Source organism: Lactuca serriola, chromosome 8, assembly GCF_051521515.1.
Source record: "Lactuca serriola cultivar US96UC23 chromosome 8, Lser_US96UC23_V15, whole genome shotgun sequence".
Lineage (NCBI taxonomy): Eukaryota > Viridiplantae > Streptophyta > Magnoliopsida > Asterales > Asteraceae > Lactuca > Lactuca serriola.
In genome coordinates this window covers 308,620,620-308,647,313 of record NC_136415.1, presented here as the reverse complement: position 1 = coordinate 308,647,313, position 26,694 = coordinate 308,620,620, and the positions used below count along the sequence as shown (strand labels likewise).

Here is a 26,694-nt window from a genome sequence, read left to right as displayed (position 1 = left end):
TGGAATCGATCCTATGTGTTCTACTTCTGTTGATATGGAATCGATCCTATGCGTAACCCCAGGAATCCCTGAGGGGCACCGCATCGACCATCAACGATTTTCGATCCTATGTGTTCTACTTTAGATGGCTTCGTTGTAAAGACCGCTCTCCGATTCTGCCCTTGGAGGCGTATGTGGCTGGTTGCCTTCTGAATCAACCTTTAAAAGAACCGGAGATCCTCAATTGGGCTTGGAAACTCTCTTACAAGAAACGAGCAAAAGAAGTCAAGAACTTATAAGCTGGACTGATTCTGATATGACTTTTGTTATTCAACAGAATGAAATCATCATTGACAACTTTAACAAAGGTATTTATTATTTAATTTCTAAAGTGTCTCATGAAGTAATAAGATATTCCTGAGTTTTCATTAAAGAATCAACAAAATTACCCATGAACATGATATATATGTTAGTACAGGTGATTGGGTCTAATATCTGCTTCAAAAAGGTTCATCTTCTTGAAGAAGAGTATATACAGGTAATTAGCTATTGTCACAACTCACAAAATGTCAAATCACATTTCTTGAATTTCTTGACTTCCAATTCTACCCTAATAAATTGTATTGTATACCATAACAGGAATGTAAGCAGCTGGGATTTGATACAGTTGAGCTAAATATGGGTTCACTTGAAAAGGTGTATAAATGTCAAAATGAAGGTTTTAGAAAAGGTGTATAAATGTCAGTATTGCCCCAGAGTAGAGAATACAGTGAAGGTTTCATATAATCATATGGATGCTGCTATATTTATCTTCTAATTACCTTTTTACCTCTCTTACAATAAACAGTGTTTTGAAAACAATCATGTTCGTGGATATTGTTCTACAATTAGCGTGACAAGAATTGGTGAGCTTGATGCAAACCTTTTGATGGATGCTGCTAAACGACACTATTTAAGTGAAGAGGATACAACCAAGTTTATATCTTTATGGGAAGGTCATCTCAGGGATCCAATGTTGTTGTGAAAGCCCTAAAAGAGCTCAATGAGTACAATCGATGTGGCAGATATCCATTGGTTGAGCTTTGGAACAATAAAAAAGAAAAAAGAGCAACATTGAAAGAAGGTGTTAAGCTTGTTCTGAAACGATGGAGAATCACATATACATAGGTTAGTACTTAGTTTACTCCTTCTCTGATTGTTTTTTTCTTCCTTTTTTTAAAAATCCTTTTTTTTTTAAATAAAAAAAATTAGTCAACTTTTTTAATTTGTTGATCACCTTTTATTGACTGCAAGGATACCCTTATAGGTGAAAATTTGGCACACAATTTATGCTGATCCAGATCGGCCTTTCTTTGTTGATATTGTAAGTGATATTGACTTTTTCGCTGACGTTCTACAATTTTCTTTTTTACATTCATTTTTCATTCAAAATTACAAATTATAGGTAATGGAATGTTGCTCTTTGGAATGGCTAGAAAGAGGATTGATATGAATTTTCTTGGATTAGAGATGAATGGGAAGGTTCTGTGTTCCTTGTTTTTTTGTTGTTATTATTATTTTTTTAATTTTTTTCTTCCTTTTGTAACGACCCAAATTTCAAGGCCAAAAATTTCGTTTTTGGAATTAGCGTGTTTAGCAAACATTTGTAGCAAGTCATTTTCCATAAACACACATTACAAAATCATAATATTGTATTTCAAACCATAACATCATAAACATTAAAAATCAGAGTACGGTCCCAAAACATCTTGCGGAACATGTGAGTGTGTGTGATGCGCTGCTATGCCGCTGGCTCTTTCCCCTTCGACGAAGAGGTATCTGAAACCAAAACCAAAACTGTAAGCACGAAGCTTAGTGAGTTACCCCATAATACCATATACCACATAATATCGTCGGTATCTTTTAACCGGTAACATTCATCGGTATCTTTCAACCGATAACCTTCATCGGTATCTTTCAACCGGTAACCTTCACCGGTATCTTTCAAACGATAATCAGCATCGGTATCTTTCAACCGGTAACTGGGGACTACTTCACCCCCTACTACTAACATGCAATCAACAAATATAAGCATAAATCAGGCATATCCGGGTACTGAACTACCCTTGGGTCCTATGGACCACTGTTAGGGAAACTAATCCCTACTAAACACATAACATATAATCCAGATAAATCACATAACCAGTCCAAGATAATTATCACAAAGATCATTATCTTATAAACACCCCTTTTTGGTGGGCCGGTATTGTGACCTTAGACCCACCCCTACTGGAAGGTAACTCGCCTCAATGTCGTGCAGTGTCTGAAATATCCCCGGCGCACAAGTCGACTCCCTACGACTCCTCGATCCCTACACGACAACCTTCAAGTCAACACATATCACATACAACCCTAAACAGGGTCGGTCCAAACTCAGTCAAAGTCAACATTGATCAAAGTCAACATTCAGTTGACCTGACTCGCCGAGTTGGCCTACCAACTTATCGAGTCCACGCTCCTCTAATCCCACACAAACCCGTCTCCACTCGTCGAGCCTAGCATAACTCGACGGGTTCTCCTTCAATCATAACATTGGGACCATCTTCATCCGACTCGCCGAGTTCCTCCTTGAACTCGTCGAGGTCATCTCCAACATAAGAACTTGTCCAGTCTATGACTCGTTGAGTTGTATGAACAACTCGTCGAGTCCATCATAAAAGATTGGGAGATTGCTATGGACTCGCCGAGTTACGCATACCACTCGCTAAGTCCCATGACTCCCAGGTCCCCTTTTCACATCTAAACCCACAAGGGACTTCCCTCCTAACATTTACCCGTTCACAGGAAGGGTTTGGTACACCATGGTCACCGACTCGTCAAGTGCCAAGAACAACTCGCCGAGTCCAGTCTTGACCAACTTCATACAGTCGATTTAAATGAGTTCCAACACATCAAAACCATAGATCTGGCCTCCTAATGTCCATGTATACGTAAAGTTCCAAACTTGATGCACATGCATGGGGTTTTTAGCTCAAAAATCCATACAAAGTGGCTTACAATGTGCATGGGGCTCTCATGGCCCTAAAGTTGGCACCTTGATGCCATGAGACCCCTCTTAAGGCCCAGATCTGAAGCTAAAGTCCACATAACACCCCTTAAGTCCGAAAGTGGCTTGAAAAGCCCCAAATGCACCCAAGATCCGTATTCTAAAGATGAACAATCAAATGAAAGATCAAAGCAGGGGCATTTTACCTTGATTAAGCTGAAGATGGAATGAGATTTCTGGACCTACAAACCCCAAGTCGAATACTCAACTCCTCTTCTTCCTTTCCAAGCTTCACAAGTTCAACAAAAACACCAAAATGGCCTTAGCACACACACAAACGGCTAGAGTTTCGTTATGCAGCTCTGGGAGAGTGTTAGGGACAAGGGAGGCTGAGATAAATGTGTTTATATAGGGTGCAAACCCTTATATTAGGGTTTTTGTCCAGACAGCACGGACTCGTCGAGTCATCCAATTAACTCTCGTGTCCAATGCGCTTCAACTCGACGAGTTGAGTCATCAACTCGTCGAGTCCCAGGCCAAAATACAAAATACTTTAATTACAAATACGTACCAGGAACCAGGTGTTACAAATCTCCCCCACTTATTTTAGACTTCGTCCTCGAAGTCTGCGGATCGATCCTGAAACAGCTCAGGGTAATGCTCCATCATCTCGTCCACCGGCTCCCAGGTCCACTCCGAGCCCCTTCGGTGTTGCCACTACACCTTCACCAGCTCCTCTCTCTTGTTCCTTAGATCCTTTGACTTCCTGTCAAGGATCGCCACTGGCCGCTTAATGTAGTTCAGGCTGTCATCAACCTGAATGTATTCTAAAGGCACTACTGCCGAATCATCCACCAAACATTTCTGCAACTGGGAAACGTGAAAGGTGCTATGAATCTGACTGAGTTCGGCTGGCAGATTCAGCCTATATGCCACCTTGCCCACCCGAGTTACAACCCCGGAGGGTCCAATATACCTAGACCTGGCAATGGGGCGGGTTTGGAGCGAATCGACCTTGATCCAAACCCTTTTAACAAATTTTAAAATTCGATCCAAACCCGCTCCGTAACCCGCAGGGTTTTGAATAATCAAACTCATACCCTTATCCACCGAATCAACAGATATCCAAACCCGCCCCGTAACCCGTAGGTTTTTTGAATAATCAAAAACATTTTACTTAAATCATAAAATCACATTTATTAAGTAAAAATAAGTTTTGATTTAGAAAACGCATTATGTACTCGAAGACTTTCTATTGGAATTAAAATCATTATTTTAGTTACTTCTGATTGGTTTTTGACCGTCGATTACATTGATAGGGAATAGGAATTACAAACTTTCTTCCGGTTGATAAATGACCTTATTGATTTATAAATGAAATTGGTGATTACATGATGATATATAAATGAAATGAAATCATGACTCTTGGGAGAAGACTAGAAGTCTAGAAGTTGAGTCCTCGAGTCCTATGTAAAAACAGTTTAGTCTTTGGCCTTTTCTCGTTGGACTTTCGATTGGAATTTAATGTAAACTTTATGAAATATAAAATATAAATGTATATTTCTAAAATTTATATGGGGCGGGTTATAAACGGAGCGGATCGGTGATGATCCATACCCGACCCTTTTAATAAAAGGGTTAGCGGGTAAGGGTCGTTAATGGGTAAACGGATCAAAAACTATGCTCCAAACCCGTATAATGGTTAAGGGTTTGGATCGGATCAGGGTCAAAACCCACTCCATTACCAGGCCTAAATATACCTAGGGCCCAACTTGCCCCGCTTCCTGAATTGAATGACACCCTTTCAAGGTGACACCTTCAGGAGGACCATATCCCCGACCTGAAATTCCAAGTCGGATCCGGGTTTGTCGGCATAACTTTTCTGCCGACTCTGCGCAGTCTGAAGCCTGCTCCGGAGCTGATGGATCCTCTCCATAGTCTGGAGTACTACTTCAGTACTCCCCATAACCCTCTAACCAACCTCACCCCAAAATATCGGGGTCCTGCACTTCCTCCCGTACAACATCTTGAAGGGAGGATGGTTAATACTCGCGTGATAGTTGTTGTTGTATGAGAACTCAGCCAAAGGAAGGTAAGTATCCCAATTGTTGGATTAGTGTCTAAGGTTGTAACTATATTTGGTAAGTACTTGACCCGATTGTGCATGGTCCTTTTGGGTTGCCTTCACCATAGCAACTTGACAGGGTGATTTATATAGAGAGAAGAGATATTATTATTAATGTATTATAAGAATAATATGTTAAAGGAATAATAATATTATTTGATTGATATAAGTCATAAATTAATTAGGAATTAATTTTGTGACTTAAAGAGATTAATTGAATAAAGGGGCATAAACTGTCAAATGTTTGATAGTTGTATTTTGGGCTATGAATCCTTATAGATAATAAGGGGGGACGATTTGTAAGATAAGGATATCTTAAAATCTTCCAAGGTTATCATCTAGAAGGATCTTTGGATTGCTTTGAGGCTAAGTTACCCAATTAGGGTTTAGGGTGAAACCCTAGGAGCTCATAGTATAAATAGGGCCTAAGGGTTGAGGAAATCGGCCACTCTATGATTGAGGAAACCTTAGGGCCGATTTCTCACCTCTCTCCCTCTCTCAAATCATCTTCTTCCTAGTTGGTGTTTGTAAGCCATTAGAGGAGCGACAATTGTGACTCTAAGCTTCAAGAACAAGAAGTATCAAGCAAATAACTCAAGGTATTCTTCTAGATCTGATTTCATATGTTATGAATAGTTTGTTTACACTAGATCTATGAATGAAAGTCTTGGATACATTGCATGTTCAATTAGAGAAACCTAGATCCAAGCATTAGCATTTGCATGTGCACATAGGAAAGTTCTTATGGCTCAAACCAATTAGTGGTATCAGAGTCTTGATTGGTTTCTATTGAATTGATGCATTGGTTGATTGTTTGTTGCTTGAAAAATTCGATTTTTGTGGATCTGCCTGGTGAACTTGGCGAGTTCCATAATGGACTCGGCAAGTAGCACCAACTCGGCGAGTCCATTGTGGTACTCGGCGAGTTCAAGGGTCAGATAGAGCTTATCTCGGGATTTCTTGCTGTTTTACTTGAGGAAACTTGCCTTAACTGTTTTGGGTCATCAATATCCGAATTTTATGATATATATGAGTATATTCTTGACAAAACAAAAGATAATTACCATTTGAATGAATAATAATTTCCTTATATGATAATGATTGATTATTTGGATTAAATTGGTTAATTATCTTGCAGGTAATATTAAATAAATCAAATATAGATAATTATGAAATTAATTGCTTGATTTAAATAATTTGTTATTTGATCCCTTTAGTTTTGAAAAGTTCAAAATTTGTCCTCAAGTTTTGAAATTTAAATTTTGTGATTAAAAGTTTAATTTTGAAGAATTTAAATTTCAACCCCTAGAATTTTACAAGTTTAAAATTCAACCCAATACTACTATATTATTACCAGCTTAATGGATATATATGTATAATTAAAATGCTAGTCTTACCGTTAGTAGGCCTCATTCACGAAGCCGATCTATAAGGTGGGTATAAGGTTGCTGCCTATAAAATGGCGCTTAATGGGTGTACACTCACACCCACCGCTTGCTTGACTGGTGGAGGGTCGTTAGCCGAACGGGTAGGTTAGGGCAACTCCCTCTCCTCATTAAAAGTATAATGTAAAATATAAAGTAACTACATGTTTTTCAAATTCCCAATCCCAGTTACTTTAGGCAAAAGTGAATTGATGCAATCCCATGAAATTACACTTTGCACCCTTTCTAAGAAGTTAGTGGAGCGTGTGTAGTTTACCGGCACACTAATTGGTTCTAAGAAAAGGTGGCAAAGGGTGATTCATCGTTTGTCATAGTTCGATGGAGCGTGTGTGGTTTACCGGCACATCGAATAGGTGATTGTAACAATGAAGGCACCATGTAGATTTGCATGGTTATTCACACCCACTTTGTGATCCTCGGCATCCCAGTCACAAACGAGAGGGGCATATCGAAATTTAAACATGCCATTGAAAAGTTCAATGAATCTCAAAGAAAACCTAGGAATTCTCAATACATTTAAAACTTAAGGTTATGTTTTTCATGGTGAAGAATTAGTGAATCGTCATTCACTTACCTCCAAATTATTTGCGTGTTGGATTACGGAATCCCTTTTCTAATATGTAAATAATGTTGTTGGGTCCTAGCCCTAATTTTTCATTTTGGGTGTTTAATTAGGGATTCAACTCTAATCAAACCTTGTCCTTTCTATTTGTAGATGTCGAACGCAAACAACGTTGTTGCTAACTCGTTCACACTAATGAGTCTTTGTCAAAAGGTGACTTTCGATGGATCGAACTTTAGCGAATGGATAAGATACATTCGCATGAATGCACGCCACGAGGACAAAGAGTATGTCCTCGACGAAAAGCTCGAGAAGGTCAATCCAGAAATCGCTACTCCTGAAGAAATGGCTGTCTTTGAGACCCACGAACGTGATGCAACAAAAGTCCATTGCATTGAAAGACCCTAACTTTCGTATTTATGAAAGACCCAAACTTTCATACTCGACGATATAGTTACTCCAAAACATGCTACTTGCATATTTATAAAAACAATATTTTACATTGATAAAGAGATTACAAACTATTGGATACAAACCGATTATTTTAAAGTGTTATATATTACATAACTTCCCAGGATTCTATAGTTTTATACATATGGGAGTGCAAAATACAATAGTTTCAAACTATTCATAAGCTTCCATCGATACAATAGTTTCAAACTATTCAAAAATCTTCTACCAGTATATAACTATACTGGATGTTTATCTCCTGCAATTTGTTAAACATCGAGAGGGTAAGCGGACACGCTTAGTGAGTTCAATAATAGATACAATATAACGTTATGCCATATATATACTTTAATAGGGCAGAAGCAAAGAGGAACAAGGAACAACAAGGGCATATGTGAATCATGTGACAAACATTCCATATCAATCATTGATTTGATTTAAAGATATACAATCAATGAGACATAATAATTTCCGTGCTTGATATACATCAATAAAGCTTTGGCCCAAACGGCACAGAAGATATACAACTTCGGATTAACATTTCGGTAGATTTCAGGCTTATAGCCCTATCTAACCTTCTGCTACTACCATAGAATAAAATTCATTCTCTTACGGAGACATGTTCCACATGGCCAGAGGCTACATACCAGTACCAACGTGAATCTAAGTCTTTTCACTGATCACATGGTCAAAGGTATTTCTTTGCTATTAAAAATAGCAATTAAAAATAACCCGGGAAAATAACCCGGAATAATAACACTGAAAAGCACGTAGCACATATAACACATAACATACAATTATTTCTATATATTAAACTCACCGTGAAATAACCGGGGGATAAAATATTAATTTGGGCAGTACTTCGGCTCTAAATATGACTTTCGTCGTTGAAAACCGGGAGTTTTCTTGAAAACCGGGCTCTGTGAAGGTAGACCTTCGAAACCAAAAAGATAAATTTTTCGGGCTTCTCGGGAGTCTCGGGGCATGTTTCGGGCTTTGGTATCAATATCGGGGCTTCGGGGAATGTCGGGATAGTAAAAATATTGAAAAAGGGGGTGAAAGTGGAAATTTTCTAAAATTAGCCGAGAGGGCTCGCACCCCTTATATAGGGTCGAGCTTCGGATCCGAAGCGAAGGGAAGGAGGCACGCGTCTGCGAGGTTCGGACCAGGTGGCAGCTTCGGCGAGGCTTGGATGCGAGGAGTCATTAGCTTCTGGCGCGTCATCAGCTCGGTCTTCGGCTCGCTGACGGTGCGCAGGTGACTCGCATGTGGGTTGCGCATGCAAGGGTGATCAAGGGGGTGTCGTCTGCGAAGGTGTTCCGAGCTTAGTGGTCCTCGGGCTTGGTCCAATCAGAAGGCAACACGCAAGGCTGCGGTCCAATCAGAAGCGAACAGCTGTACGACACGTGGAAGCCTCGCATACGAGGGTGACGTGGTAGTACTATTCATGCGAATTTTCTCGAAAAATGTGCCAAATCTTGTAAAATCCATAACTTTCGCATACGAGCTCCGTTTTTGACGTTCTTTATATGCACGCGAAGCTAAAATTATGCTCTACAATTTTTGTTTAGACTTCGTCGGCTAATTTTGACTTTAATTTTAATATTATTATTTTTAACAGACCGGGACAGGAAAATCCGTTAAAAATTCATAACTTCTTCATCCGACGTCCGTTTTCGTCAGACTTTTTACCGTTGCACTACTAATGACGAGACCTTCAATTCTCGTTTAGGTTGTGTCGGCTAAAAATCACTCGATCTAAAATTCGAGTTTTTAGCTGTCTACTGCTAAACTAAAACTTCGAAAAATCATAACTTCCTCATACAAAGTCAGATTCAAACGGTCTTTATATGAAAGTTGATTATTTTCACGAGTTCTACAACTTTCATTTACATCACTAAGGCTAAAAATTAGTTTATCGAAAACTAAATTTTTACGCGACAAGGTATTTTCCGGATTTATCACGGATCTTCGTTTGGTCATAACTTCTTCGTTATAACTCGGATTTCGATGAGGTTTTCGCCTAAATGTTTCTAACGAGATTATCTACAACTTTCAATAATAAAATTTTACTTATTCCAAATTTTATATTTTTGCTATATTTTACTATTTGGTTTTTAATTGGAATCTCATAAGACTTCCAACATTTTATGAGTGATTCTGAACATAATTTTACTTCATTTCTAGTAAAAGCTATCTGTTAGAACTCAACATTCAAATTCACATAATATTTCATAATATTATTTACTTAAAACACGATTTCAAAACGTGTATGTTACAAATACCTCATCCTTTTGAGGATTTTGTCCTCGAAATTACATCAATTAAAAAGAGTGGGGATATTTGGCTCTTATCTCATTCTTATTTTCCCAAGTATAATTTGGGCCTCGATGGTGTTTCCACTTGACAAGCACCAACTCCACTTCTTTATTACGTAGATTAGTTGTTCTTTCATTCACGATCTCTTCCGGCTCTTCTACATATCGTAACTTATTATCCAATTTCACCTCGGATAATGGAACTGTTTCATCATTGTGCTCAAGCATTTGCGCATATAGCTCACATGAAACACATCATGAATACCTACCAAATATTCAGGTAATTCTAAGCGGTATGCTTGCTTTCCAATTCTCTGGATGATTTTGAAAGGAACAACAAATCTAGGACTTAACTTTCCTTTCTTCCCAAATCTCATAAGGCCTTTCCATGGAGATACCTTCAGCATCACGAAATCACCCACTTGGAATTCTATGGGTCGTCTTCTCTTTTCTGTATAGGACTTCTGTCGATCCTGGGCCGCTTTCATTCTTTCTCGTACGATTTGAATTTTGTTGGTGGTGTCTTGAATCATTTCAGGGCCTCCAAGGATCTTTTGTCCTATGTCTCGCCAACATAATGGAGTACGACACTTGCGACCATATAATGTTTCATATGGTGGCATTTTGATTGAAGCGTGGTAACTATTATTATACGAGAATTCGACAAGAGGTAAGTATCTTCTACTGTCCCAATTACCACCGAACTCCAAGACACATGCACGAAGCATATCTTGTACTGTTTGGATTGTTCTCTCCGTTTGACCATCTGTCTGGGGATGATATGCTGTGCTGAGAGCAGCTCGAGATCCTAATTCACGTTGCATACTCACCCAAAAGTGAGAAGTGAAGCGAGTATCACGATCGGAGATGATCTTTTGTGGCACACCATGTCTTGCCACAATTTCATCCAAGTATACTTGTGCGTATTTCTCCATTGGTGCCGTTTCATGCATGGCAAGAAAATGAGCGCTTTTAGTCAGGCGGTCGACGATTACCCAAATGCTATCATGTTGTCTAGCAGTCTTTGGCAATTTGGTAATGAAATCCATGGACAATTCCTCCCATTTCAATACAGGAACACTAAGACTTTCTGGGGTTCCATAAGGCTTTTGGTGCTCTGCTTTGACTTGTAAGCATACTAAGCATTCCTGCACATATCTTCCAATGTCTCTCTTTAATCCAGGCCACCAATAATCAGCTCTTACATCATAGTACATTTTACTTGTACCAGGATGGATTGACAATTTAGATTTATGGGCTTCATCTAAAATCTTCTGTCTCAATCCATCGATCTTTGGAATCCACAGCCGATTCTTGAATACTTTTAATCCTCGCGGATCATCAAGTAGAGCATCATTATAATGTATCATCCCTTCTTTCTTCACATTTTCTGGCTTTAGGGCCTCTTCTTGCCATTTCTCTAATTCATCTAAAATAGTGAATTTTACTATAGTATGAGTAATGGCATAACACATACTATTGCGATAAACATTTCTGCTAAGTGCATCAGCAACCACGTTAGCTTTTCCAGGATGATATAGGATTTCACAATCATAATCTTTGATCAGCTCCATGGCTCGTTGTTGTCTCATATTCAAAGTTTGCTGACTGAATATGTACTTGAGACTTTTGTGGTCGTTAAATAATTGGCACTTTGTACCAAAAAGATAATGCCTCCAAAGTTTTAGGGCAAATACCACTGCAGCGAGTTCGAGATCATGAGTGGGATAATTCTTTTCATAATCTTTTAGTTGTCTTGAGGCATAGGCTATCACTTTGCCACGTTGCATCAACACACAACCGAGTCCCAATCTTGAAGCATCGCTATATACGGAGAAGTCATCATCCCCTTCTGGGAGTGATAAGATTGGAGCTTGAGTCAAAAGATCTTTTAGAGTTGAGAAAGCTCTTTCTTGGGTTTCACCCCATTCGAACTTCACTTCTTTCCGTGTAAGACTCGTGAGAGGTATGGCTATACGAGAAAAGTCTTTAATGAATCTCCGGTAATATCCCGCGAGACCTAAGAAACCACGAATTTCGGAAGCATTACGGGGCACTTCCCAATTTTGAATGGATTCGATTTTGATAGGATCTACGGATACACCATCACTAGAAATAACATGGCCGAGAAATTGAACTTGGCGAAGCCAAAATTCACATTTCGAGAATTTAGCATATAGTTTCTCCTTTCGAAGAAGTTCCAATACTGCACGAATATGAATGGCATGATCAGCTTCAGACTTGGAATAGATTAGAATATCATCAATGAATACAATGACTGATTTATCGAGCATTGGGCGGCATACCCGATTCATCATATCCATGAATACAGTCGGAGGGTTTGTTAAACCAAACGGCATAACAAGGAATTCATAATGCCCATACCGAGTACGAAAAGCAGTCTTCGGTACATCTTGCTCGTGAACTTTCAAATGATGATAGCCAGATCTTAAATCATTTTAGAGAAATAGCTAACACCTTGAAGTTGATCGAATAAATCGTCGATGCGAGGTAGTGGGTACTTGTTCTTGATAGTCACCTTATTCAGCTCACGATAATGAATGCACATCCGCATCGATCCATCTTTCTTCTTGAAAAATAGTACCGGAGCACCCCAGGGAGAGGTACTCGGTCGAATGAAACCCTTGTCAAGTAGTTCTTGCAGTTGGATCATCATTTCTTTCATCTCAGCTGGCGCAAGACGATAAGGAGTCTTTGCAATTGGAGCAGCACCAGGCACAAGGTCAATTCAGAATTCTACTTGCCTATCCGGAGGAAGGCCAGGCAAGTCGTCGGGGAAAACGTCAGGATATTCGTTAACAACGAGAACATCATTTACAGTTTTCTTCTCCTTTTTTCAGACATCAATTGTGTAGGCCAGATAGATAGAACATCCTTTCGATATGAATTTACGAGCTTTAAGGAAAGAGATTATTTTTAAGAGTCTTTGTTCACCGTAGACATAGATAGGATTCTCCCCTTCAATAGGAATACGTACTATCTTTTCATAGCACAAGAGTTCTGCGTGGTTCTTTGATAACCAATCCATGCCGAGAATAATATCAAAGTTGGGCAAGGAGATAGGGATCAGGTTAGCGAGAAAAGTATAGCCTTCAATTTCTATAACACAATCCCTGTAGACTTTATCAGCAAGTAATGATATACTTCCCGCAGTATCTACGTGAAATGGTTGCGCGAGTACAAAGCAAGCAATTTGAAAGGCATGCACAAATTCGTAAAAGACAAAAGAATCTAAGGCACCAGAATCAAATAAGATGTGAGCAGGTCTAGAGTTGACAAGAAATGTACCCGTCACAACATTCGGGTCCTCGCGTGCCTCCTCTGAGGTAATCTGGAATGCACGACCACTAGCTTTTGGCACCTCCTCCTTTTTAGTTGGAGTACCCTTTGATTGTTGAACAGGGACTTGGCTTCTCACTGGTTGTTGAACAGAAGCTTGACTTCCCGTCATCTGACTAGTAAGAGTAGGGCAAAAACGCTTCTTGTGGCCAGTAATACCACATGCATAGAAAGTAACATCCTTTCTTGGGCAAGCTGGCTTTATATGACCCTTTTCTCCGCATCCATAACAGACAATGGATTCCTTGTCTATTTTGCATTGGCCCGGATGATTCCTTCCACAAATACGACATGAAGGCGATTGCATAGAAAAAGATTGTGATCTACCGCGTCCCCGAGAGACACTTTGAGTTTGAACTTGATTACCAAGCTCAGTCCGAACGGATTGAGCTGGTAGAAAAGAAGGAACAGTTCTTTCAGTACGTGGATGCTTCGGAGCAGTAACAGTGGCACCACGTATTTCTAAGTCATGCTCACGTCTTCGAGCATATTCAACGGCTTTATCGAATGACAGAACTTCTCGATTGGCTACGAAATCGTGGATTTCATGTCGTAGTCCCTCAATGAATAACTAAATTTTCTCATCTTCAGTTGGAATATACTTTGTAGCAAACCTTGCTCTTTGATTAAACTGAGTTTCATACTAATTCACAATCATTCCTCCTTGTTTAAGCTCGAGGAATTCCTTCTCCAATCTCCTCCTCATGTCTAGAGGACAATACTTCTCTAGCAAACGAGTTTTAAACATTTCCCAGACTAAATTCTCCTGGTCAAACCCGTTGAGAGCTTCATATGTTGCTTCCCACCAGACCAATGCTTCTCCGATGAGCATTGCGGAAGCATAGTTAGCCTTGTCTTCATTATCCTCATGAGAAATACGAAACACTTTCTCTGTGTTCTGGATCCAAGTAAGAACAATAATGGGATTGAGAACACCGGAAAACTTTGTAGCACCACTACTCTTGAAATCTTTGAACGAGGGACGCTTCACCTCTCCTTTTGAAGATTCTCCAGTGGCTTTCTCTTTTCCCTTATCACCATTCTTTTTGTGTTCTTCGAGAGTCTGTCGAATAACACCGGTAAGTTTACCCAAGAGTCGCTCCTCACGAGGAGATACTGGAGTATTCACTTCCTCGGGTTGAGGACCTCCACCAACCTCAGGGGTATGGCTACTAACTTGACCAGCCATTGCTCTGCAATACGGAGTAACATTGTATTTTAGAATATTAGGGTTTATTATTACCTAATACTTTTACATATATATTTCCTATGGTTTGTATCCCTATACTTATAATGATTTAGTTCATATATTGAACTTCCAATAGTTTAAGTCTAAATACCAATCCGTGGAATTTAGTTCACTCAAACTACTGCTCTGATACCATGATTGAAAGACCCTAACTTTCGTATTTATGAAAGACCCAAACTTTCATACTCGACAATATAGTTACTCAAAAACATGCTACTTGCATATTTATAAAAACAATATTTTACATTGATAAAGAGATTACAAACTACTGGATACAAACCGACTATTTTAAAGTGTTATATATTACATAACTTTCCAGGATTCTATAGTTTTATACATATGGGAGTGCAAAATACAATAGTTTCAAACTATTCATAAGCTTCCATCGATACAATAGTTTCAAACTATTCAAAAATCTTCTACCAGTATATAACTATACTGGATATTTATCTCCTACAATTTGTTAAACATCGAGAGGGTAAGCGGACACGCTTAGTGAGTTCAATAATAGATACAATATAACGTTATGCCATATATATACTTTAATAGGGCAGAAGCAAAGAGGAACAAGGAACAACAAGGGCATATGTGAATCATGTGACAAACATTCCATATCAATCATTGATTTGATTTAAAGATATACAATCAATGAGACATAATAATTTCCGTGCTTGATATACATCAATAAAGCTTTGGCCCAAACGGCACAGAAGATATACAACTTCGGATTAACATTTCGGTAGATTTCAGGCTTATAGCCCTATCTAACCTTCTGCTACTACCATAGAATAAAATTCATTCTCTTACGGAGACATGTTCCACATGGCCAGAGGCTACATACCAGTACCAACGTGAATCTAAGTCTTTTCACTGATCACATGGTCAAAGGTATTTCTTTGCTATTAAAAATAACAATTAAAAATAACCCGGGAAAATAACCCGGAATAATAACACTGAAAAGCACGTAGCACATATAACACATAACATACAATTATTTCTATATATTAAACTCACCGTGAAATAACCGGGAGCTAAAATATTAATTTGGGCAGTACTTCGGCTCTAAATATGACTTTCGTCGTTGAAAACCGGGAGTTTTCTTGAAAATCGGGCTCTGCGAAGGTAGACCTTCGAAACCAAAAAGATAAATTTTTCGGGCTTCTCGGGAGTCTCGGGGCGTGTTTCGGGCTTTGGTATCAGTGCCGGGGCTTCGAGGAATGTCGGGATGGTAAAAATATTGAAAAAGGGGGTGAAAGTGGAAATTTTCTAAAATTAGCCGAGAGGGCTCGCACCCCTTATATAGGGCCGAGCTTCGGATCCGAAGCGAAGGGAAGGAGGCACGCGTCTGCGAGGTTCAGACCAGGTGGCAGCTTCGGCGAGGCTCGGATGCGAGGAGTCATTAGCTTCTGGCGCGTCATCGGCTCGGTCTTCGGCTCGCTGACGGTGCGCAGGTGGCTCGCACGTGGGTTGCGCATGCGAGGGTGATCAAGGGGGTGTCGTCTGCGAAGGTGTTCCGAGCTTAGTGGTCCTCGGGCTTGGTCCAATCAGAAGGCAACACGCAAGGCTGCGGTCCAATCAGAAGCGAACACCTGTCCGACACGTGGAAGCCTCGCATACGAGGGTGACGTGGCAGTACTATTCATGCGAATTTTCTCGAAAAATGTGTCAAATCTTGTAAAATCCATAACTTTCGCATACGAGCTCCGTTTTTTACGTTCTTTATATGCACGCGAAGCTAAAATTATGCTCTAAAACTTTCGTTTAGACTTCGTCGGCTAATTTTGACTTTAATTTTAATATTATTATTTTTAACAGACCGGGACAGGAAAATCCGTTAAAAATTTATAACTTCTTCATCCGACGTCCGTTTTCGTCAGACTTTTTACCGTTACACTACTAATGACGAGACCTTCAATTCTCGTTTAGGTTGTGTCGGCTAAAAATCTCTCGATCTAAAATTCGAGTTTTTAGCTGTCTACTGCTAACCTGAAACTTCGAAAAATCATAACTTCCTCATACGAAGTCAGATTCAAACGGCCTTTATATGAAAGTTGATTATTTTCACGAGTTCTACAACTTTCATTTACATCACTAACGCTAAAAATTAGTTTATCGAAAACTAAATTTTTACGCGACAAGGTATTTTTCGGATTTATCACGGATCTTCGTTTGGTCATAACTTCTTCGTTATAACTCGGATTTCGATGAGGTTTTCGCCTAAATGTTTCTAACGAGATTATCTACAACTTTCAATAATAAAATTTTACTTATTCCGAATTTTATATTTTCGCTATATTTTACTATTTGGTTTTTAATTGGAATCTCATAAGACTTCCAAAATTTTATGAGTGATTCTGAACATAGTTTTACTTCATTTCTAGTAAAAGCTATCTGTTAGAACTCAACATTCAAATTCACATAATATTTCGTAATATTATTTACTTAAAATACGATTTCAAAACGTGTATGTTACAAATCTATTGCATCATGATAGCCACAATGAACCAAGAATTCCAAAAGTCCTATGAGGACATGTATCCCTATGAAATGCATCAAGACTTAATTGAGAGGTACCACCAAAGCGCGAGGCAAGAGCGCTATGAGATCATCACAAACATGATCACCGCTAAGATGGGAAGTGGAGAATCGTTAACCGTGCACTTGCAAAAGATGCAAAGATATGTTGATCGTCTTCGCAAGTTAAATGTTAACTTTGGGGAGGATTTGGCCATCCACATTGTTCTTCACTCCTTGCCCTCATGCTATAATCAATTTAGGATGACCTACCACATGAACAAGGAAGAGGTCACCCTAAGCAAACTCCAAGGACTCCTAAGGACTGCTGAGAGCAACCTCAAGGAAAAGTCTGTTGCACCGACTCCCGCACCACCCGCTGCTCCTGTTTTGGCTATTGGGCAAAGAAGGGGGAAGAAGAGGAAGGCTACGTCAAAGAGCCACAACAAGGGAAATCTCAAGATGGTTCCTCTTCTAGTGGGACCAAGGATGGCCCTACTAAGCCCAACTCTAACCCAAAGGAGGCAGAGTGCCACTATTGCCACAAAATAGGGCATTGGAAGAGAAGCTGTCCGGAATATCTGCAAGCCATCAAGGATGGGAAGATCAAGCCGTTTTTCGCAGATATTTACACAATTAAATCTAATGATTCATCTCATGCTATTTCTTGGGTTCTTGATACAGGATGTGGTTACCACATTTGTTCTGATTTGCAGGGACTAAGAAGAAATAGGGATGTGGAGCATGGAAGAATAAATCTAATCATGGGAAACAGAAGATCATCGCCTGTCACCAAGATTGGAGTGTATTCTTTAGTGCTTAGTAATGGATTAGGTTTAGATTTAAATAATTGTTGCTACTCGCCAGATATGACAAGAAACATCATTTTATTTCATGGTTTGTTTAGACAAGGATTTAGATATTCTTTTAATAATGAGAATGGTTCTATTTATGCTTATCTAAATGGTGTTTTATACTTTGAAGCAATGCCTTGTAATGGAATTTATGAAACTATTATGGTTGTAGATAACCTAGGAAATGATGTGTTGTGTATGGATTCTTCCAATAGTATGGATAAATCATGTTTGTGGCATTTTCGTCTTGGACATGTCAACAAGAAGAGCATAGCCCAACTCCAAAAGGATGGAGTGTTGGAGTCATTCGACCTTAGGGAAGATGACACGTGCGAATCTTGTTTACTTGGAAAGATGACCAAGTCACCCTTCACTGGCACTTGTGAGAGGGGTGAGGGTTTATTGGATCCCATACATACCGATGTGTGTGGGCCCTTTAGATCCACCACAAAGGATACGAACTGCTTCTATGTGACTTTCACCGATGATTATAGTAGATATTGGTATATTTACTTAATCAATCACAAGTCAGAAATGTTTGAAAAGTTCAAAGAGTTCAAAAATGAAGTGGAGAATCAATTGGGCAGGAAAATCAAGATGCTTCGATCCGATCGAGGAGGAGAGTACCTAAGTCTTGAATTCCACGACTATCTCAAGGAATGCGGAATAGTTTCGCAATTGACACCACCTAGGACACTGCAACTGAATGGTGTGGCAGAAATGCGTAATCGAACCTTGTTAGACATGGTTCGTTCTATGATGAGTCGTGCTTCACTACCTATCTCATTCTGGGGGTATGCCTTAGAGACTGCATCCCATATCCTTAACCGAGTCCCTACAAAGAAGGTTGCCAAAACACCTCACGAGATGTGGACAGGGAAAGCTCCCTCATTGGCACATATCAAGGTTTAGGGTTGTGAAGTTTTCGTAAGATGAGAGACTCACGACCAGCTCGAACCTCGTAGTGAGCGATGTATTTTCATCGGCTACCTGCAGAGATCCTTTAGATATCTATTCTATAGACCGAGTGACAATGTTGTCTTCATTGCGAGGAGAGGGGTATTCCGAGAGAGAGAACTCATAAGACAAGGAGATAGTGGGAGGCAAATCGATCTTGAAAAGACTCAAGAATCGAGTGATGAAGGAACCTCTACCGCTGGCGCTCAACCCGAGGAGGAAACTCCAGTTGAACCAATTGACGAGTCCTTACCTCTTAGACGTTCCGAAAGAGTTAGAGTTCAACCCCAGTTTTATGGTTTTCATATTACTACCGAAGGGGACACGTATATTAGTGATGGTACACTATAAATCTAGATGAACCTAATAGCTATAAGGAATCCATGGCAGGCCCAGAGTCTGAGAAATGGAAAGAGGCGATGGACAGCGATATTCAGTCCATGTATGACAACCAAGTTTGGAATTTGGTTGACAACGTGCCCGGACCTAAGACGGTTGGGTGCAAATGGATCTTCATTAAGAAAACTGACGTGGATGGGAATGTAGACACGTATAAGGCGCGATTGGTCGCGAAGGGCTTTACTCAAACTCTTGGAGTTGACTATGATGAGACCTTCTCACCAGTTGCGAAAATAAAGTCTATAAGGGTGATGCTAGCCATTGTTGCATTTCATGATTATGAGATATGGCAGATGGATGTCAAGACTGCTTTCCTTAATGGGAAGTTGGCTGAGGATGTTTACATGGCTCAGCCAGATGGTTTTGTCGATGCAAAGCATCCCAATAGAGTGTGCAAGCTTGAGAAGTCCATTTATGGACTTAAGCAAGCATCTCGCAGATGGAATCTTTTCTTTGATGAGAAAGTCAAAGAGTTTGGATTTTTACGAAGCGAAGATGAATCATGTGTATATGTCAAAGCCAGTGGGAGTATAGTTAGCTTCCTCGTTTTGTATATCGATGACATACTACTCATGGGAAACGACATCCCGACTCTGCAGGAAGTTAAGTCCTGGCTCGGGAAGTGTTTCGCTATGAAGGACCTCGGAGAGGCTTCTTATATTTTCGGAATAAGGATAGTGAGAGAACGAAGTAAGAGACTGATAGGACTTAGTCAGAATACTTACTTAGATAAGGTACTAAAACGTTTTAGTATGGAAAACTCGAAGAAGAGAGAACTACCAATACAAAGTAATGCCAAGTTGAGTAAGACTCAAAGTCCAAGTACCGAAGCCGAGATAGCTGAGATGAGCCGAGTAGCTTACGCTTCCGCAGTTGGCTCGATCATGTATGCTATGACTAGTACTCGCCCTGATGTGGTCTTTGATTTGAGCATGGTCAGTAGATATCAAGGGAACCCTGGCAGAGCTCATTGGATTGCGGTTAAGAATATCCTTAAGTACCTTCGGAGGACCTAGGAATGGTTTTTAGTCCTCGGAGGGAGTGATGACTTAAAGGTGCGAGGGTATAGTGACGCTAGTTTTCAAACCGACAGGGACAACTACCATTCGCAGTCGGGCTGGGTCTTTACCTTTAATGGAGGAGCAGTGACTTGGAAAAGTTCCAAGCAGGAAACTGTAGCTGATTCAACATGCAAATCAGAGTACATTACAGTGAGCGAAGCGTCAAAAAAGGCGATATGGTTGAAGAACTTCATTGGTGACCTTGGAGTTGTGTCTGCCATAAAGGAGCCTATGGAAATTTTCTGTGATAATGAAGGGGCGGTTGCCTTGACCAAGGAACCAAGGGATCATGGTAGATCTCGACATATCGACAGAAAGTATCACTGTCAGGTCGTATTTTGTGTTGCGTCTATTGGGCTCGTTAGTTAGTCTAATATGTCTCTCCGGTATGGGCCTGTCCATCCGTGAGTTTAGTAGGGTTTTGTATATATAGGTGCTTGCATGCATCTTAGAAAGAGAGAACGATCAATAACGTTTAGAGGTTTATTTGTTCAGCAAAGTTATCGTTCTTGTTTTTGTAACCCTAAGTATCCTCTATAGCGGAAGTTCTTAGTCGAGCTCTGCTGAGGATTGAGTAATCTAATCATTCGACACATCTTGATTCATTCTTGGGTTATTTACTGTTTTTATATTCATCGCTTACCTTTTACATAGATCTAATCGATCATCAAGTTAATTAATAACTTATCAATTGGTATCAAAGCAGGAGGCTGTGTAATTCATACACATCTTTTCTGTGAAAGAGTTTGCGATTAGGGTTATTCCGCATTAACTAATATTTATTGAGCCGTCATTCCATAATTGACGTAACATAGCATTTATTTGTTTTGCCCTAATATTATTCATTACAAGTCTAATCTTTCAAACAGGTTAAACGATCAAGCATGGACGAGTCACAATCAAATCCCATCAATATCTCAAACAGCATCGGATCAACGAAGAAGATTTCTATTCTTTACACCCAGGATTATGAAGTCGGGGCACATCACTTCGAATATTATGTCATTGGATCGGAAGACAATGGATACCTTATTTGGGAAGCAATAGTTTCTGGACCATTTGCTCATTCTGCAACGTCAAAAATCATTAAAACTCAGAAAGAGTACAATGATCTGTTAAAAGATGTAAAGGATGTTGCTCAAGACGAAAAGGAAAAGTTTCAGTGCAACATTAAAGCATTGAGACTGATTCGATTCGCTCTTCAATCTGATACGTTCAGGCTAGTGAGTTCATGCAACACTGCTAAAGAGATCTGGGATAGGCTGCGAGAGTTATATTCCACAGATGAAGATCTGGAGCATTCCATTCAGACTTTAATCTTATCAGAGTTTGGCAAGTTTAAGCAGAATCCTGATGAAACTGTTACTCAGACGTTCGATCGCTTCAATCATCTTCTTAGTAAGATGATCAAACACGATATAGAAAGGAAGCTGATTGAACAAAAGGTTACCTTTTTGAATGGTCTTAGATCTGAGTGGAGAGCAGTTGTGTCCACTGTTAAAGCTCATGAGCAATTCAAATCTTATTCTCTGGAAAAGCTAGTAGGGATTCTGAAATCCCAAGAAAAGATAGTCTTACAAGATAAAAGTGTGGTTTCAAGCTTGGGATCCTTGGCTCTTCTGTCCAAAAGCAAAAATGTAGTAGAGGATGAAGATCTCAACTTAGAAGATTATGATCTTACATCTGAAGATTATGCAATGATGGTGTCAAATCCAAAGAGTTTCATTAAGAAAAGATTCCTTACAAATAAGAATCGGAATTGGCAGGGAAGCTATAGTCCTGAAAAGGTGAGGGAGGAACCAAAGGCAGAAGAACCAAAGAAAGAGTCGAAAGCTGAAGAAGATTCTGGTGTGAACTGCTACTACTGTGGATGAAAGAACCACTATTCCAAAGACTATGTCTTGAAAAAATGGCAGAGAAGGACGAGGAAAATGATGAAGAGGCTGTGCTGATGAAAAAGCTGGAAGATATCAAGAGAAAGAAAACTACTGCTAACCCTTCAATGAATGCTTTAATTGTGCAGGGTTCGGCAGCGGATGATGAGTTCGGTGGTGTGCAGGTCTGGTCAACCGACTCAGAGGATGATGAAGTCAGGAAGCCATCTCATGGAAAGGCGTATGTTGCTAGAGGTGAAGAAAGCAGTGGGAAGTGCTTGATGGTGACAGATGTATCTCAAATGAGGGGATACAATACAGACGGTAGGAATGAAGAAACGAAGGAGCGAGAGGACTTATGCTTCACAGCAAAACCTCTCAGCGTGCAATTCAATGAGCTTGATGAATTAATCAAGAAGGTACAATCCGTTTTTATTTCATATAAAGTCCCACAAAACTCATATGAAAAAGAATTGAAAAGCTTAAACTCAAGAATCTCAAATCTAGATAGCTGTTTAACTCAAACACGGGTCACCAATTCTAACCTAACTGACCAAATAAGCAGGGTATCATCAAAGAGTGAGGAACGGAGGATGTGGATAGAGCTGAAGGAGTCGGAGCTGATTAAATCCAAAGACGAAAACATTTATTTACAAAGAGACGATTTGAAACTTTTGAAACAAAGAAATGTGTTTTGTTTAATTGCTAAGCGTCTTTATTCTAACATCACTCAACTTCATTTGAACTGTGAAATAGGACAGAAAATTCATCGCATGATTTTGCCCTTCCTTGAATTCAAGGAGGATGAAATCGACGCTGAAGCATATAATTGCGAAAGTGTAGTTTCGTCTGATGATGTGAATCCAACCTACATGTATGGTCTAGACTAAATTGAATCTTTCATAAAATCCAAGGACCATAAGGACATGCTGAAAAACCTTTTGGATGAAAATGATAAACTGAAACTAAGGACTGAAACCATACAAAAATTTGACTTATTGAATGCCAACTTGAGCTCAGAAAATAAAATAGATGTTGAAAACGCGTCTGAGCTTAATGAGGATGATGATATGAGTGAAATTTCTGTAGAGGATGAAGTTGACTGTTTTGAGTTTATCAAGAGCGAACCCGAAAACCACAAAAATCTTATTTCTGAAAATTCTGTGGAGTTTGCTCGTTTGTCTCAAAATAAGTCCCCGATTCTAGAAGAAAAGGCTGTTGTGTACCAAAAGGTGAGAACAACACCAAATCAGGTATATAAGGTCACAGGAGTAACCGAACATCAGACAGCCGAACTCACAGCCATTGTAAACGAAGATAATGCAGATGGTTGAGATGAGTTCTTCTGGTCTGCTCCTATAGATAATGCAGACGAAACTGTTGGTCTGTCAGAACGGACTTCCTGGAAAACCAAAGGCAGATATGTGCCGGAGCCGCTAAACAAGCCTGATAACTTCGACGTGCCAAGTACTAGTGGTACAAAAGAAGTTCCTGTAGAAGAAGTCACTCCTTTGAGCGAAACATCATCAGTTCAAAGTGAACCGGCTGGCAAAAAGCAAAAGCAAAAATCCAACATCCACCAACAGCCGAAGCAAGTAAAGGATCAGAAGCAGCAAAGGAATCTGAGATACAAGAAGAATCTCTCAGAACGAAAACAGTTTTGGCGATCTCAAAACGCCCATTTCTCTTATCATGACAAAAATTCCAAGTCAGAGAAAAGTACTATGAGGACGCCGAAAGGACAAGTTCGGTTCTGAAAGGAATAACAACCGAAGGGAAAGGTTCGGTTCAGAGAACACCAGCTACCGAAAGCATAGGTTCGGTTCCGAGAGCAAAAAAAATCAAGGTTCAAGGTTCGGTCCCACTAATGACCAAAAACAAAAGGGGCACCTAGAACCTTAAGTCAAGAAAACTTCTCAGTCTAACTTCTCTTTTTCTAATTCTTCTCAACCCCATTCTAAATCCAATTCTGTTCAAACTCAAAATCCAAAACATTCAGCAGATTTGAAAGGAAAATCGAAGGTTTCCTCAGACAAGAATGCTCAAAAGCATGCCAAGGCCCAAACGTCAAATCCTGAACCTAAACCGTCTGTAACAAATCCCAACAAAATTAAAGTTTTCACCATTAAAAAGAAAGATGAAACAACTTTAATAAAAAGAACATATCTTGTTGACATCTCTCTTGCTATTCATGTTCCTGTGAAAGGCTCACGTGGACCCAAGAAACTTTGGGTTCCTAAATCTGCTTGATTTTTGCAGGTTATCAGTGACGAGCAGTTCGACGAAGAATGGTATATTGACAGTGGCTGCTTACGTCACATGACAGGGAGGAAGGAAGAGCTGAGGGAATTTCGATCTCTTCCAAACGGCGGGAATGTCAAATTCGGGAACAACTCATACGGCACAATAAAAGGTTATGGGATGATTACAAATGGAGACTTCACGATTAGAAAAGTTGCATATGTTGAAGGACTACAGCATAACCTCATCAGTGTATCTCAACTTGTTGGAGGTACCGGTCTTAAAGTTTCATTTGATGATGAGGGTTCGGAAATAATAGAGAAGAAAAAAAAAGAGTGATTCTCAAATCAGAGCGCAAAAGCGAAATGTTTCCTCTCAATCTCAAACCTATCAAAGGAAATCCAGCTATCTGTCTATTATCCAAAGCACATTCTGACGAAAGCTGGCTGTGGCACCGAAGGCTCTCCCATCTCAATTTCAAGGATATCAACAAACTTGTCACGGGAGGTCATGTTCGGGGTCTTCCATTGCTCAAGTTCGATCGAGAACATTTGTGTGTTGCGTGTGAAATGGGGAAGCAGAGTCGTCAAAGTCACCCATCCATCATAAACACTAAAGTCGTTGAACCACTTGAGTTGATTCACATTGACTTGTGTGGTCCATCGTCTATCGAAAGCATTGGTGGTAGCAAGTATATTCTTGTTATTGTTGATGACTTTTCACGTTTTACATGGGTGTTGTTTCTGAAGCACAAATCTGAAGCAACTCTCAAGCTAAAGATGTTCATCAAGCAGGTTGAAGTGCAGCTGAGGAAAGTCGTTCGCAACATCAGAAGCGACAATGGGATGGAGTTCAAGAATAAAGAATTTGAAGAATTTTTAGTAGAAAAAGGGACCAGTCACAACTTCTCATCTCCTTACAACCCTCAACAAAACGGGATTGTCGAAAGACGAAACCGATCTTTGTGTGAGGCAGCATGAACTATGCTAAGTTTCGCTTCTCTACCTCTATATTTCTGGGTTGATGCTACTGCTGCAGCATGTTTTACGCAGAACAAGTCCTATCTCAATAAGCGTTTCACTCTTACTCCTTATGAGATCATCAACAACAGAAAGCCAAACGTCAAATTCTTCCACGTATTCGGCTCACGATGCTTTATCTTCAATTCTAAAGAACATCGTAACAAGTTCGACGTAAAAGCCGATGAAGGGATTTTTCTGGGATATTCTCTCACTTCGAAAGCATACAGGGTTTTAAACAAGCGTTCGAGGAAAATTGAAGAAACGTATTATGTGACTTTCGATGACAGTTACGTCAAGAAGCTGAAGGCCACGGAAGAAATAGTTGGAGAAATCTTCTCTCAAACAGGCCAAGTCACAGCCTCGATTGCAAATTTGTTTGAGCAGTTTATGGAGTTGTTCGATGAACCAGAGAAGGCTACTCTCTCAGAAGCTAATGCAGTAGACAACAAAGTTGATCATCTGAAGCAAATCGTCGATGACACTGCCAAACGACTGGGTGAAGGAGAATCAATTCCAACTGAACCTTCTCAGCACGGTGCTTTAGTTGAGGGGGAGAATCCATCTTCTTCAAAACAGCCAAGTTCACAAGTTGAGGGGGAGAACTCTTCTCCAGCTGCACCCGAAAGCTCTACTGCACCCGAAGGTACTGTAGCTCCCGAAAGCTCTACTGCACCCGAAGGTACTGCAACACCCGAAAGCTCGACACCACCCGAAACTCCTGTAGCACTGGAAAGTCAAGATTTACCTGAAAACTCATCAGTCGAGGGGGAGAATGCCGATATGTTTTACGACGATGACGGTCAATCTGAATTAGAAGAGATGGAAAATGCTGAATTAGATCCATCCTATGATCCAAATTACCCTCCTCTTGTCAAATGGACTAGAGACCATCCTGTTTCACAGGTTGTGGGTAATATCTCTGAAAACGTCCTGACCCGATCACAACTGAAAGCAAAGCAAACATCTTTATTTTCAAAAGTAGAGTTTTGTATGTTTAACTCCTTCGTCTCAAAAGTTGAACCAAAGACAGTGAACACTGCTCTTGATCACTCTGATTGGGTTCAAGCCATGCAAGACGAACTTAATGAGTTCGAAAGAAATAAAGTTTGGCGCCTCATTCCAACTCCTCAAGATGCCTCGGTTGTTGGTCTCAAATGGGTCTTTAGAAATAAAATGGACAAGGAAGGCAATGTGATAAGAAACAAAGCTCGACTAGTGGTGAAAGGATACTGCCAGAAGGAAGGAATCGATTATGAAGA

General features: G+C 39.9%; 1 protein-coding gene across 1 annotated transcript in view; it reads left to right on the top strand.

Moving 5' to 3' along the window:
* The first annotated feature begins 317 nt into the window (after positions 1-317).
* Positions 318-26,694, top strand: part of LOC145068236 (uncharacterized) — a 46,135-nt gene continuing 19,758 nt past the window's right edge. Inside the window, exons 1-5 of the mRNA XM_079015197.1 lie at positions 318-347; positions 458-517; positions 619-711; positions 827-974; positions 1,424-1,507. Coding sequence (XP_078871323.1) covers positions 318-347; positions 458-517; positions 619-711; positions 827-974; positions 1,424-1,507 — 415 coding nt within the window. The remainder of the gene's footprint in view (positions 348-457; positions 518-618; positions 712-826; positions 975-1,423; positions 1,508-26,694) is intronic.